Source organism: Aphelocoma coerulescens, chromosome 15 (assembly GCF_041296385.1).
Source record: "Aphelocoma coerulescens isolate FSJ_1873_10779 chromosome 15, UR_Acoe_1.0, whole genome shotgun sequence".
In the NCBI taxonomy this organism is placed as follows: domain Eukaryota; kingdom Metazoa; phylum Chordata; class Aves; order Passeriformes; family Corvidae; genus Aphelocoma; species Aphelocoma coerulescens.
The window spans coordinates 4,232,575-4,245,065 of record NC_091029.1 but is presented as its reverse complement, the minus strand read 5'-3'; the positions used below and the strand labels follow the sequence as shown (position 1 = coordinate 4,245,065).

Genomic DNA, 12,491 nt, shown 5'->3' with positions numbered 1-12,491 from the left:
GTTCCTGCGGATGTGCCTCTTGCAGCACCTTCCTGCGGCTGCGGCTGCGCCTCCCGCCCGGAGCCTGCGGTTGGGGCGAGGGGTTTCCTGTCGTGCCAAGGCCAGGGACAACACCCAGGACAACACCCAGCAGCCCCCCGGGAGCCCCTGCGAGCATCCTGGGGATGGTGCAGAGAGAAGGAGCCCGGCACAAGGGCTGTGCAAAACATCAAGTCAGGGCCTCAACCTCCTCCCCGCATGTCGGGGCGTTTCCCGGTGCTGAGGTACCTCAGGGCATCGTTCCCCCCTCCCTGGCCATGCCCACACCGTGCCCGGGGGTGGCAGTACCAGGTTCGCCGTCACTTCTGCTTTCGGGGCGACGCCAGCCCCGGCGCGCAGCAGCTCCGCGGGGCCGCCGGTGGGGCCGAGCCGGGGGCTCCCACCAGGGCAAGAGGCCCCTCTTTGGGGTGTAGCCCACCCCCTGCCACCCTCCCCGGGGGGTGCCCGCAGCCCCCAGCCCTCGGTGGCCCCACTCTCGGCGTGACGTCCTTCCCCCACGGGCTCTCGAAACCGCAGCCGCCCTTCCGCGCTCCCTCCCTTCCCCGCCCGGCGGGAGGTGCAGGCGGAGGGTGGCCCACGACGCCCCGCGGGTGCCGGTGCCAGGGCTGCCCTCGCCCCCCGTGCCAGGCCCTCGCCGGTGGATCCTGCAGTCGGGATCCCGCCGCGTCCATCAGCACAGGTGAGCCCTGGTGGGGAGCTGCTGGAGCGGGGCTCGGCCCCGGGGATGCTCTGGGTGCAAAGGGGGTGCTCGGGGTCCCTGAGGGTGCCGCGCTCCGTGCTGGTTCCTGGGGTTTTTGGGAGGCGGGTGGGTGCTTTGGGTATGTGGGAGCCTCCTTGGGATGCTCGGAGCATTGAGCCGTGTCTGGATGCTGCTGGGTGCCGATCTGCAGGGACCTCGGTGGCTTCCGCCCACCGCGGCTGCCGAGGCGGGGGGAGTTGGTGACGGACAGATGGAATGGGGGGGTTTGCGGTGAGTTTGGGGTGGATTTGCCTCTCCTGCTCCAGCACGGAGGCGCCGGCTCATGGTGGCCTCAGCCCTGGAACCCTGTGCCAGCCCAGTGGGTGGAGGGGGAGGACGGGCACCCCGGCGGGGTCTGTCCAAACGTGGGTGACATCCCTGTGGTTTCATTTCCACACGGAGACTCATCCCGCAACTGCCCCGACCCGCAGCAGCCACCTCCATCGCGGCTGATTTCCCATTTCCAGACGTTCAACTTCCTTATCAAAACTTGCCCCTGGAGCGGAACAGATCTCCCGCAGGTGGCGGCTGTAGCAGGAGGAGGTCGCTGGGCGCATCTTCCATCCCCCCCAAACCCGAGGGCCCCTCTCCAGGAGGGGAGAAGGATCCTTGGCTGGAGTGCGATCCCACATTGGGGCAGTTCCACACTCAGCATCCTCCCATGGGGAGCAGGACCCCGATGCCACCCACCCTTTCTGTCCCCTGCAGGTCCTATGGCGCTGTGCCAGGCCATGCTGCTGCTGCTGGTGCTGATCCCCCTGCAGGCATGTGGGGCTGAGCTGCCGGGGCTGCCCCAGGGCGGGCAGTGGGTCTGGGGGACAGCCAAGCCCCTGCCCCTCTCCCGTGGGAAGAGGGATGACAGTGGGCAGGCGCCCAGTGCCACCACGATGATCAGCAGTGACAAGAGCGATGGTGGCTCTGTGCCACCACCAGCACCCGGCAGCAAGGCCAGCCTGCTCCGGGTGCCAACCACAGCCGATCCCATGGATGATTCCCCCGAGCCTGAGCTGCTCCTGAGCCCTGCAGCACCAGTGCCCAGCACCAACACCAGCCTGCCCCAGGTGCTTGCAGTGTCCACCACGGCTGAGCCTGATGAGACAGATACCCTTTCTCCCAACTTACTGGAGGACTCTGTGTCACCAGCAGCGCCCAGCGCCAGCACCGCCCTGCTCCGGGTGCCTCTAGTGCCCACCACAGCTGATCCCATGGATGAGACAGATCCCCCTGATCCCGACCTTCTCCTGAGCTCTGCCCCACCACCAGCACACAGCACCAAGGCACTCATGCCAACCACAGCTGAGTCCATGGATGAGACCGATTCCCCTGATCCCGATCTGCTGCCGGCCTCGGAGCCTGGCCCACCGTCAGCACCCCAAAAGAGCATCGCCACCACCACCCCCAGCTGGCTCACGTCACCCATCGAGGAGGGGACAGCGACGGATGGCCTGAACAGCAGCTCCTCCTCGGGGCTGCGCTCGACAGCCCCCCCAGCCTTTGTCCTCACCACCACGGGCCACAGGAAACCCAAGAAATCCGGAGCTCCGCCTGCACCGACCCTCCCGGCCCCTTGGGACACGACGCCGGCGGGCACCGCGGTGCCCTGGGAGCCCAGCGGGATGATGAGCAAGTGCCTGCTGGCCATCCTGCTGCTGGGGCTGGTGGCCGCCACCTTCCTGGTGTGCACGGGGGTGCTGGGGGCACTGCTGTGGCGGCGGGCGCGGACGGGGCAGCGCCAGTTCAGCCGCACCGAGATGGTTTGCATCTCCTCGCTCCTGCCCGACGCCGAGGCGGCCGCCGGCCCCCGGCCTGTCCCGGCCCGGCGGCACAAGCTGCTGGTGCCCGACGGCAGCTCCGAGCCCGATGGAGACAACCTGACTCTCAGCAGCTTCCTGCCGGAGCACTCCTGAGCCCCAGGGATGGCTCCTGCATCCCGCAGCGCTGCTCCCGGTGGAGCCGCGGGCGTTCCCCGGTGTTTTAGCTTGGACCAGTGTGACGGAGCTGCTCCCCCGCGGCCAGCTCAGCCCTCGAGGCCCATCCCATTAAAGCGTTACCCCGGACATGGTGGTCTCTTCCTGGCAGCCCCCTCCCTGCCCCGCCGCCTGCCCACATCCTGCTGCCAACATTTCGCTTCTCCATCCTCCCCCTCAGCCCCCTGGGGGCGCAGAAACGAAACCCGCTGCAGGGACCAGACCCCGGGACCTCGGGGACGGGACCGCAGCCCCCGGGACCTCCTTCCCGCGTAGGCTCGGCCTCATGGGCGCTGGAAGGTCGGCGGGGACGGGGCGGAAACGCCGGGGGACGGGGACAGGACGAGTGGCACAACGTGTTCCTGCCTGCGGTCGCCGCTGCGAGGCGAGGACGCCTCCGGAGCTGCCGCTGCCTGTCAGATGCTCAGCCCCGGAGGCGAACGGTGGCCGCAGGGTATCGGCATCGTCCGGCAGCGCTGGCCCTGGCTGTCCTTGCCTGGCTGGGGCTGGGAATGGGAGGGAAGGGAGAACAAATCCGTGAGAGGCCAACGAAGGTCGCACCATTTCACCCGCTCAGGCAGGTGTCAGTCACCCCTCAGGCCACCGAGTGATCCCTTCCCTGGAGGAGCAGAAATGGCCCAGGACTGGCCCTGTCCTGCCAGGCTCGGTGTCCGCATTTTTCCATTCTTGTTCCACCCAGGCTCCCCATCCCCACATCCCCATCCCTGCTGTGACCAGGCTCAATGTCCCCATCTCTCTGTCCCCACCCCTTGCCCTGCCAGATTCAGCATTCCCATTCCCACATGTCCATATCCCCTTCCCCTCATCCCCAAGCTTGCAGCCTCCTCGAGGGCCACTCTGGGGTGTCTGTCTGGGGGGAATAGCCAGCGTGGTCATTCACCTGCATCCCGGCCCTGCTGCCTGTTTACATTCACGCTGTGCTTGGGATATTTTCCATCTGGATCCTGGCAGCTGCACGGCCCCGCTACGGCTGTGAATGTAAATGTTTATGGGTGAGTCAGCAGGGCCAGGGGACCCGCAGCCAGTGGCCATGGCCGGTCCCCACACCCTGGCCATGGGCTACCTACTCATGCCACCCTGCTCTGTCCCAGTGTGTCCCCACGCCAGCGCCCTGCCAGCCAAAGCAGTCACGGGGGAAGGGGGATGCTCCCATCTTCTGGCTTCACCCCGCAGCAGCTGAGCCGGCCTCTGCCCCCGGTGAGGATGAGGCCGGTGTGTCCCGAGGAACTGGATGGGTGCAGATCCCAGGGATTGCTCCTGCTCTCTCAGCCCTGTGCCGGCCGTTCTCCAGCAGGAGCCCAGCGAGGATAAACTTTCCTCCACCGCCGGAGCGGGAGCCGGCAGCCAGGAGCCGGGAATTGCCCTATTTGGCGCAGTCGGCAGGTCCTGTAGGGCTGCCATCGCCCAGCTCACGGCGCGGGAATTCACGGGAAGCCGGCGCGGTGTCACAGCAGGGTCCGCAGGGATCCCGCCAGGCAGCGGGAGGGCAGCGTGCGGTGGGGTGGCACCGGGCTGTGGGCGGGTGACACGGGGCCGTGGGTGGCACAATCCCATGCACGACGCTGCACATGGAGCTCCACACGCCTCGTGCAGCTCTGCAGGACGGGTCCCCTCCGGGTATTTTGCTGGCACAGCAAAGCGCAGCCCAGGGAAGTAAATTAGAAGCAGAGCAGGGCTGAAATGCCTCAAATTGCCGGTTCCCCGGGCGGGCTGCGCTGCCCAGCCCAGCCCCGAGCAGCCCTGCGTTCCTGCTGCCCCAAATTACACAGCGGGGCCGGGCGGTCCCCGCCCTGCCCAGCTCCGAGGGGCCGGGACAGCCCGGCCGCAGGCAAAAACGGCATCGTAATGGCCGGTGGGAGCTGGCACCGGGAACTGGGACGGGGATCCCGGCTGCGAGGGTGGGGACACTGGGCAGGGAGGGATGGGGATCTTGGGCGAGGGAAAGAGGAATCCTGGGCAGGGAGGGATGGGGACTCTGAGCAGTGAAGGGTGGGAACCGTGGGTAGGGTGGGATGCAGATCCTGCACCAGGAGGGATGGAGACTCTGGGCAAAGCAGGATGAGGATCCTGGCTAGGGTGGGATGGGGTTCTTGGATGAGCAGTGATGGGGACTCTGGATGATGTGGGATGCAGACCCTGGGCAGGGTGGAAAGAGGACCCTGGACAAGGAGATTGAGCCCAACGCCAGCATCGCTGGGTGTAGGGGGGGGAATCTCAGTTCCATCCCCACCTGGGCTGCAGGAGCAGGGCCGGATGCTGCTGGAACTCACCCTCAGCCTCCCCTCGCCTTTCCCCCTTCCCCTCTAGGATTTCATCACTGAGCACTTAAGGCCGGGAAAAGCCGCCCCAGCAGCTGCTGCGAGCCGCCGGGGCAGCCAGACGGACGGGGCCTTTATTTCGGGGAGCCGCGACGCCGGCGGCGACGCCGGAGAAACCCCAGAGGCGCCAGCTCCCCTCCGTCGGGGGGACAGAGTCCCTCGCCCCCCACTCCGCAGGGGTCACGGTCCCCCAGCGCTGGCCATGGCTTTTTGGGGGGTCTGGCAGGTCCCCAGGGAGGAGCAGAGGAAAATAGCAACAGGATGAGGTCACATCAAGCGGCTGCAGCCTCTTGAGCAACCTCAGGCCAGGCCGAGAGGACCAGGGCGGGGGGAGACAGAGCTTGGGGGGGGCCCAAGCAATGCCCCCAGATCCCCAAACTGGAGACCAGGACCTGAGGATCTGAGCAGCTGCTGTGTTTGTCTGGGGAACCAGGGGGATCCTTGCCTGGAGCCCAAGGCAGAGGTGCCCAGGCCAGAGCATTTCCAGGCTGGGATGTTTAGGAAATGTTCTCCTGAATTTAGGGGGGGGTGGTCCCAAGCCACGTTTGCCCCACTGCCTCAATAATGCCAGGGCACTGAGCCCACATCCCTCACTGCCCCCCTTGGACCCTCGGATGGGGCTTTACCCCCACCTTCGTGGATAAAAACATCTTTGCAACAACACCCTGTGTGACCCCATCCCCACTTGCACCCCAAAATGTGGCCCCTTCCAGGGTTGATGATGGGGGGCACCAGGGCTCCTTTGCTGACGGGATAAGCCAGGAAACACCCTCAGCCCCAGCTGGAGTTCATCTGGGAGGGGGCTGAGGGCTGCCTGCCCTTCCCTGGCCTCCCACACCCCCTCCCCATCCCGGCCTTAATGAGAACAAGCTGGTCCCGGGCTGCGACGCAGGAGGAGGAGGAGAAGGAGGAGGAGAAGAGGGAGAAGGAGGAGGCTCCATCCCAGCAGGCAGCAGAAAGGGGCTCGAGGTGTGTGGGACAGATCCCGTCTTCCCGGCTCCCTCCCGCCGGCTGCGGGCAAGGTGAGGATCCCACTGGGTGTGCCAGGCTGCTCCCCGATCTTGGGGTGGCTCTGGAGCAGGGCACAGGCTGTCCCACAGCCGGGGGTGCTGCGCTGAGGGCTGGGCAATGTCCCCACAGAGGGACACGGGATGGAGTCGGCCACATGGCTGCATTCCCAGGCAGGAATCGGAGCGTGCCGCGTCTGGACAACACCGAAATTGTGAATTTCTGGAGCGGTTGGGAAGCAGAGGGAAGCGGAGCTGGGGACGAGCTGTGGGTTCGGGGATGGGCAAGGATGGGGTTGGAATGGGGTTGGGGGGCTGGTAATGCCCACGGTGCCGGGCCCTGCTCTTGGCACTGCTTTGGGCTTTGCTCAGCCCCTCCATGGCCGCGGCTCCTCCTCAGCTCCGATGGCTGCCGAGGAACTGATGCCGTCCCTATCCCGGGACCCCTTTCCCACCAAGGGGCCCCTGTCTGTGGTGAAGGGGAGGATGAAGGGGCTCATCCCAGCCCCCCAAGCCCTTCACTCTCCCAGTGCTGGTCAGTGCTGTGACCCCACAGCCGCAGCAGTGCCCATGGGGAGCTGGGAGGGTCGGGGGTCCAGGGCCACCTCCCACCTCTGCTGCCGTTTGTTTGCTCTGGATTAATGGAAACCAGACTGTGCAGCCGGGAAAGAGCCTGGAAGCCAAATCCTGCTGCTGGAGTCCCTCCCGGTCTGCAGAGCTGCTGGCTTGGGTTTGTTCGGGGGGAAAATGGGATGTGGGTTGGGATTTGGGGAGCCTGAGGTTGGGGAATTGTCATGGGGGGGTCCCTGCTGATGGACCTGGGGAGCTGTTTCCTGAGACCTCCCCACGGAGCTGTGTGGAGGGGAAGAGCCCTGGGAACGGCTCGATGGCGTTACGTGGCGTGGCACGCGGTGATGTCCCTCGGGAATGTCTCGCGACGTGGTGGGGACGGTCACGTCCCTCTCCCAAATCCCGTGGGGTGCAGAGCCTGCCCAGGGGTTCACCCCGGTCATCGCTCTAGGGTGGGAAGTACGTGTCCCATGTCCTACAGCACACCGTGGGCTGTGGAACAGGGCAGATCCAGGCAAGGAGCACAGCACGGGGACGGAGCCGACCTTCCCCCCTTCACCAGGGACACTCAGGCAGCCAAGGACCCCTGGGACCCCCATTCCCTGCACCCCAGCTCTGGGGCTGCCCCTTTATCCTGCACCCCTTCCCAGCTTCACTCAACCACCATGGTGGAACTGGGGTGAAATCCTGCCCCAACCTATTTTTAGCTGTGCTCCAGCTGGGAATTAACGGTCTGGGACGGGCGGTTGGGAAATGCCTCTTGCACCAGGCCCGGCCCCTTTGTAGCATTCCCTGTGTCAAAGTTTCCACTGCAAACCTCCATTTTTCAGGAATTCTCTAATCAGCCAAATGACCGTTGTCTGGAGCCGGGTGCTGGCAGCAGCCCCGGTCCCCCGGCCTTGAGCAATCCCACCCAGCTGGCTTCCAGCTGCGCCCTTGGAAAACAAACGGAGCCCCTCGCTCTGTCAGGGCAAGAAAACCGGAGCTGCCTTTCTCCTTCCATAAGGAAACTCGGGCGGGTGGGGGGGGCTGGCCTGGGGAAGGGCTCGGGGGGCTCGCTCTGTTGGGGTATTAACGTGTCCCTCTCCCCTCTGCATCCCACAGGTCCCCTGCACGAATCCCAGGAATGGGCTCGGCCATGGGTGCGTGGTTGCTGCTCTTGGTGCTGCTGGCGGTGGCCCCGGCACAGGCGGCAGCCCCGCGGCACCGCCCGGTGCTGCCGGAGCCCGCGGGCAGCGGGGACGGGGATGAGGCGTCGGCCACGCTGCCCGCCCAGCCCGTGACCCCCCGGATCAGCCCCACGGTGGGGGACGCGCCGGGGACCACGGTGACCAACAGCTCGGCGCCGGGTGTGCTGGACGGGCTGGTGGACTTCTTCAAGGAGTACCTGCTGCTGGTGGTGGTGGTGGGCTCACTGTCCTTTGTCCTCCTCTTCATCATCTGCGCTGCCGTCATCGTCCGGCAGAAGCACAAGGCCTCCGCCTACTATCCCTCCTCCTTTCCCAAGAAAAAATACGTGGATGAGCGGGACAAGTCGGGGGGAGCACGGGCGTTCAGCGAGGTGCCCGAGAAAGCGCCCGAGGCCGGCGCGGAGGAGCCGCTGGACGGCAGCCGGCAGCTCCAGGCGGACATCCTGGCTGCTGCCCAGAACCTCAAATCCCCCCCCAAGGCGCCGCTGGCCAATGGGGCCCGGGGTGAGCACAATTCCCCTCAGGAGGAGGAAGAGGAGGAAGAGAAGGAAGGAAGGAAGAAGTTGGGGGATGAGCAACCCAAGCCCCCTGCCCAAAATCCCGGCGCGGAGGAAGAGGCGAGCGCAGGAGGCAAGGAGACCCCTGATGCACCCCAGGATGGCTCCCAGGCCCCCTCTGGAATGTGAGGCAGGGACACGGTCCTGGGCAAGCCTGAGGAGCTGCTGGCTCGGGACACACAATGGACATGGTGGATGAGGCTCTGTATGTACGTGGTGGCTCAAGGGAGCCCCGATGAAGATCCCATTCCCTCCCCTGACCTCGTGCTGATGGGATGCTCATGGGGGGGGATTTGCCAGCTGGTGGTTTTCCCCAGTGCTGGAATGCTGTCAGCCCCACTCCTGCTGACCAAGGGGCTTCTCCCACCCCAAGCACTGGGGGGGTGCATCCCCCCAGCTCCAGCCCTGCCTGCAGTGTGCCACCAGCTTCCTCCCAAACGTGATTTTAATAATCAGCAGCAGCCTGGTCCGTGCCTGGCGCCTGGCTGGGAGCTGTGTCCCTCTGGGAAGAGGGATGGGACCAGGGCTGGAGGTCTGTAGGACATGGGGCAGCTTTGCCCATGGCCACCCGAGGGGAGGAGGGATGAGGATTTAGGGACAAGGACCCTCCTTTCCTTCTTTCACCCCAGAGCCCAGCTGGATTTCTGCCTCATTTCCTAAACCCCTTCAGCTAGAAATAAACACTTCCTCTGCACAGCTCCTCTCCTGTGTGTCTCTGCAGCCATGGGGTGGCCAGGGGACAGTCCCTGTGTCCCTGTGCTCCTCCAGGGGCACTGCTGGATTGGGCTCCAGGGGCAGGGGAACCCTGGGGAGGGTGTTATCAATCCTCAGATCAGCACATCACATGCCACTTCCAGGAAACCTTTATCTTGTACCCACAGCTGTGGGCGGGAGGGCAAAGGGGGGGGCTGTGGGCGACTCAGCCACGGCACTGGGTGCAGCTGCTCCAGTGGGAACAGCAGGGAAACCTGGAAGGTGGGAGAGGCTGTTCTGCCTCAAAAGCAGCACATCCCTGTATCCTTGCAACCTCCTGTATCCCTGTGTTTTATCCCATCACATCCCTGCCTCAGGACAAGCTTCCCTTTGGAAGAACGTGCTACCACAAAGAGCTGATTCTGCCCCGACGCAGATGTGAAACTGGGAAATAGCAGGGTTGTTCCATGAGAGAGAGGTGCACGTTCCTCACTGCTGGAGGGTGCCAGGAGCCGAGGAACCACAAGAGGGACCTTGTGAGTGACAAACTCAGCAGCAACATGTGACCTCTGTGTTAAAAGTTACAAATACTGTGCCCAGATGCAGCAGAACGAGACAATTATTTTTTAAAATGTGGTTTTAAGTGTTTAACAATGCCCTCAGTATGAAAAATGGGAAGTGAGGTGTCTTGTGGGGGGGGTTGGAAGGTAAAAAGGTGAAGTTTTCCCGTGTGTTGTCTGCTTGGTTCGGAAATATTTCCCTGGAAAAGAGGAACCGTGGGAGCTCCCCTTCAGAGCATTCCAGCTCTGCTATCCCCCACCAGGGTTCCAGTCTGAGGGTGCATTTTAGAGAATCCTGGAGTGGTTTGGGTTGGAAGGGACCTTAAAGCTCATCCAGTTGCAAACCCCTTCCTTGGGCAGGGATACCCTCCTCTAGCCCAGGATTTACAGCTGTAACAGAGCACCTGGTGAGTGTGAAGTGGAATTCTTAGGGAAAACACCCCAAAATTCAGGCTGTGCCTCAAACAGGAGCTTCAAAAACTAAGTGGTGACAGGATAGGAGCAGAAACCACAAGTGTTTCCTTTCCTTCCACCACTTTTCCCTTTGGCACCTGCAAAGAATTCCGAGAGCAGGAATTTGCCCCCGGATTGCGAAATCAACCCCGCCGGAGCCAAGGGCGGCCCCACAGCTCCCACAGACACATCCACACCAAGACAACACTTCCCACTAAATTCCATAAAATATTAGGCAAAACTAGACATCTTCCCAAAAAAAAAAAACCAAACCAAAAAAAGTGCAGCCCTTGCAGTACCAGACAGCGGGGTTGTGTCTCCAGAGCAGAGTCTTCCCGCGGCATTCCCAAGGGGACAGGAGCCCATCCTGGCTGTTGTGAGCACTACGGAGTGGCTGGACACCACAGGGACACGTTGTGCGTAACTTGTGCGTATCTTACAGCTTGAGTAGTGCACAGGGTCCTACTACAGCTCGGGAATTGCACTGCAGAGTGAGGAGGGAGGAGGGGAAGCTGTGCAAGCAGTTCAGGCATTGTCGGCTTTTTTGTCGGATTCTTTGCTTGAATCCTGCTTCAGTTTGTAATCAGCCAAGGCAGCCTTGATGGCGTCTTCAGCCAGCACTGCAAAGGGAAAAATAAAAAGAGGATTTTAAGGACAATTCAGGGGCTTTTAGGATGTAAGATGAGGTAGAAACAAAAGCAGGCAGCAGTGAGCAAACAAGACAAGCAAGCACAGATTGATCTTAGGAGTAGAATCTGAATGGAATTCCTAAAATACTGAATTTCTGTAAGGCTGAATTCATGTAATACAACTTCAGATAATAATACATTCAGAATCTGATCATTTGTTTTCAGCCTGCTGAGCCACGGGCTCCAAAATATTGAAGAGATCTGAAAACTCTGGAATTAACCCTGAAATCTGAACAAGAAACTGTTTGGAAAACAGCATCCAGAAGCATCTGTGCTGTTCCTACAGTACCTGGGATGCAGGGCTTTTACTTACTGGAGCAGTGCAGTTTGACAGGGGGAAGGCAGAGTTCCTTGGCAATATCTGTGTTCTTGATTTTCAGCGCTTCATCAACCTGAAACACAGGCAGAGGTGGTCATGGGCCCTGTTGTTTGTGTTTGCTGACAAGGTTTAATGCTCCAGAGGCAGCAGAATCCACAGGGGAAATGATCCCAGCTACCCAGGGCAGTGAGGGATGTGGGAATTAAGGAATGTCTGACTGACGTATCAGTGTCACAGACTGTCCCCACCTGGGCTGCTCCAAGCCTGCTGATCCTCTATCACAACACTGAGGGGCATTTACTGCTGGCAGAAAAACCAATCTAAATGATCTAAAGGCTCTCAATAATTAAAATTTCTGCCCTCAGCCTGGTTATGCTCATTGTATAAGACACCAAATAGCTCTGTGGTGGAATCACTGTCCCTGGAATTGTCCAAAAACAATGTGGATGTGGCACCTGGGACATGGTTAGTGGTGGACCTGGCAGTGCTGGGGGAATGGTTGGACTTGATGTTCTTAGAGGGCTTTTCCAACCTTAATGGTTGTTGTAAAAAAACAATTATTGCCCTACAACTGAAGCCCTGGCACTGCTGGCAGTCACTTCTACAGCACGAAGCAGTGCAGGGATTCCCTGGAGAGCACTTCCTACGTGATCCCAACAGAGAACACAGGTGCGTGGGAAGCTGTGAAGCTTTCCCGGAGCTCCCTCACCGTTTTCCCTTTGACCCACTCCGTGGCCAGCGAGCTGGAGGCGATGGCCGAGCCGCAGCCGAAAGTTTTGAAGCGGGCATCCACAATCCTGCCGTTCTCGTCCACTTCCACCTGCGGGAGCATTTTGGGGACACTTTAGCGCCCGGTTCAGCTCAGCCAGGTCCCTCCACCATGGGCCCCGGGTAGCGGGGCTGGCCCTGCCCCGGGCACAGGGCACGGGCAGGGCGGGTGTGAGGGAAGCCCGTCCTGTCCCCTGAGGGGACACGGGCAAGTTTGTCCCTCGCAGCAGCCCCATGTGACCCCACCCAGGTGCCAGCAGGTCCCCAAGGTCACCTGCAGCTTCATGACATCGCCGCAGGCCGGGGCGCCCACCAGGCCGGTGCCCACGTTCTTGGCATTGCGGTCGAGGGAGCCGACGTTGCGCGGGTTCTCGTAGTGATCCACCACCTGCCAAGATACGGCGTCAGCGAAGGCCACCCCACACCCCCCCCCGCCCCTCCCCGTGTTCCGCTCGCCCCTCACCTTCTTGTGGTAGCCCAGCGCGGCCGGGGCCGGCCCGGGCCGGGGTCGCAGCAGCGCCGCCCCCGCCGCCCTCAGCGCCGCCATCTTGACTGAGGGATGGCGCCGCCCGAGTCCCTTTTATAACCTCGGGTGGGTTGG

General features: G+C 62.4%; 3 protein-coding genes across 3 annotated transcripts; 2 read left to right on the top strand and 1 right to left on the bottom strand.

The window, feature by feature from the left end:
- Positions 1-543: 543 nt before the first annotated feature.
- SELPLG (selectin P ligand) lies at positions 544-3,096 on the top strand. The gene is made up of 2 exons (XM_069030835.1): positions 544-718; positions 1,487-3,096. Exon 2 carries the CDS (start codon positions 1,492-1,494, stop codon positions 2,683-2,685), a length of 1,194 nt encoding a protein of 397 aa, XP_068886936.1. The 5' UTR covers positions 544-718; positions 1,487-1,491; the 3' UTR covers positions 2,686-3,096.
- Positions 3,097-6,496: 3,400 nt separating this feature from the next.
- On the top strand, positions 6,497-10,451 carry TMEM119 (transmembrane protein 119). The gene is given in 3 exon segments (XM_069031246.1): positions 6,497-6,688; positions 6,690-6,799; positions 7,766-10,451. Coding segments are annotated over 3 exon segments (1,074 nt in total). The 3' UTR covers positions 8,538-10,451.
- On the bottom strand, positions 10,323-12,458 carry ISCU (iron-sulfur cluster assembly enzyme). Its single transcript, XM_069031245.1, has 5 exons — positions 12,354-12,458; positions 12,165-12,278; positions 11,832-11,942; positions 11,117-11,195; positions 10,323-10,734 (listed from the first exon to the last, which is right to left on the bottom strand). Exons 1-5 carry the CDS (start codon positions 12,435-12,437, stop codon positions 10,640-10,642), a joined length of 483 nt encoding a protein of 160 aa, XP_068887346.1. The 5' UTR covers positions 12,438-12,458; the 3' UTR covers positions 10,323-10,639.
- Between the last annotated feature and the right edge of the window lie 33 nt (positions 12,459-12,491).

Excerpts from the sequence above, each read along its gene's own strand:
- SELPLG (XM_069030835.1), top strand. The coding sequence starts at position 1,492 with ATGGCGCTGTGCCAGGCCATGCTGCTGCTGCTGGTGCTGATCCCCCTG.
- ISCU (XM_069031245.1), bottom strand. The coding sequence starts at position 12,437 with ATGGCGGCGCTGAGGGCGGCGGGGGCGGCGCTGCTGCGACCCCGGCCC. Across the intron at positions 12,279-12,353 it reads CGCTGGGCTACCACAAGAAG|GTGGTGGATCACTACGAGAA; the intron begins GTGAGGGGCGAG and ends GTATCTTGGCAG. Across the intron at positions 11,943-12,164 it reads GCGATGTCATGAAGCTGCAG|GTGGAAGTGGACGAGAACGG; the intron begins GTGACCTTGGGG and ends ATGCTCCCGCAG.